This window comes from Pteropus vampyrus, unplaced genomic scaffold (assembly GCF_000151845.1).
Source record: "Pteropus vampyrus isolate Shadow unplaced genomic scaffold, Pvam_2.0 Scaffold300, whole genome shotgun sequence".
Lineage (NCBI taxonomy): Eukaryota > Metazoa > Chordata > Mammalia > Chiroptera > Pteropodidae > Pteropus > Pteropus vampyrus.
This window is the reverse complement of record NW_011889081.1, coordinates 1,990,599-1,992,172: the sequence shown is the minus strand read 5'-3', so window position 1 is coordinate 1,992,172 and position 1,574 is coordinate 1,990,599. Positions and strand designations below refer to the sequence as shown.

At 46.0% G+C, this 1,574-nt stretch overlaps 1 protein-coding gene across 1 annotated transcript; it reads left to right on the top strand.

The window, feature by feature from the left end:
• Window positions 1-226: 226 nt before the first annotated feature.
• On the top strand, window positions 227-1,217 carry LOC105303113 (olfactory receptor 2C1). Its single transcript, XM_011376542.1, has one exon. The coding sequence runs from the start codon at window positions 242-244 to the stop codon at window positions 1,178-1,180; it is 939 nt and encodes a 312-aa protein (XP_011374844.1). The 5' UTR covers window positions 227-241; the 3' UTR covers window positions 1,181-1,217.
• Window positions 1,218-1,574: the final 357 nt, after the last annotated feature.

Below are 1,574 nucleotides of genomic sequence, written 5' to 3'. Positions count from 1 at the left end.
GTGATAGCTCATGTTTGACATTCAGATGGAATAAAGTTTCCATTTGTTGCGGGACTGACCATGGTTGGGATTGCAATGAAAGTTTACAACCATAAAAATTAAGTTGGGACTTAACTGTGAAAGCTGGAGAACTAACAGACCCTCCTTGCTGCAGATCAACTATACAATAGCTTCTTCTTCACTTGCTTTCTCCCAGTGGTTTTCCCTGGAGATTCTCCAGAGTGACTAAAGGCAACCAGAGATGAAAGGAGCTAACAACAACACCTTGGATGGCTTCATTCTGATGGGTGTATCTGACCATCCCCAGCTGGAGATGATCTTTTTCATAGTCATCCTCTTTTCTTACTTGGTGACCCTATTTGGGAACTCAACCATCATTCTGCTTTCCTGCCTGGATGCCCGGCTCCACACACCCATGTACTTCTTCCTCAGCAACCTTTCCTCCCTGGACCTTGCCTTTACTACTAGCTCAGTTCCCCAAATGCTGATCAACTTATGGGGACCAGACAAGACCATCAGCTATGGTGGCTGTGTGACCCAACTCTATGTTTTCCTCTGGCTAGGGGCTACTGAGTGCATCCTGCTTGTGGTGATGGCATTTGACCGCTACGTGGCAATTTGCCGGCCCCTGCACTATTCCACCACCATGAACCCTCGGCTCTGCTGGCTACTAGCTGCCATTGCCTGGTTGGGTGGCTTGGGCAACTCTGTGATCCAGTCAACATTCACTTTGCAGCTCCCATTGTGTGGGCACCGGAGGGTGGATAACTTCCTGTGTGAGGTGCCGGCCATGATCAAACTGGCCTGTGGAGACATGAGTCTCAATGAGGCTGTGCTCAACGGCATCTGCACCTTCTTCACTGCTGTCCCACTAAGCATCATCCTGATCTCCTACTGCTACATAGCTCAGGCAGTGCTGAAGATACCCTCAGCTGAGGGACGGAGAAAGGCCTTCAACACGTGCCTCTCTCATCTGGTGGTAGTGCTCCTCTTCTACGGCTCAGCTATCTATGGGTATCTGCTTCCAGGTAAGACCAGCAACCAGGGCCAGGGAAAATTCATTTCCCTCTTTTACTCTGTACTCACACCCATGGTGAACCCTCTCATCTATACTCTGAGGAACAAGGAAGTGAAGAGGGCACTGAGGAGGCTGCTGGGGAAGAGAAGGGAGGTCAACTAAGAAAAGGGAAAACTCCATTGTTTACTGCCTCTGCATCTCTGCACATTCTCATTCTCTCTCCAGCCAGGTAAATATGAGGAATACTAACCCCAGTACAACCAAGGGATATTCCCAACAACCCTAAGCTGTTTGGACGTGATTAATGTTATTTCTAATGTTCTACATTTATTTACCAAAAATCTTACCATGGGCTCAGATAACAGGGCAGATGTGTTATCAACAGCTCAGAAGCTGTTGACTTAGCACAGACCTAGCTCACAGTATCTGTTGTCTATGTGTTACTTATTACATATTTATAACATGTAATATATATTACATATTTACTTATTATTGTATTTCTAGAGAATTCTGTACTTTTCTAAAGAAATCACTTCCATTTGCAGTATCATATATA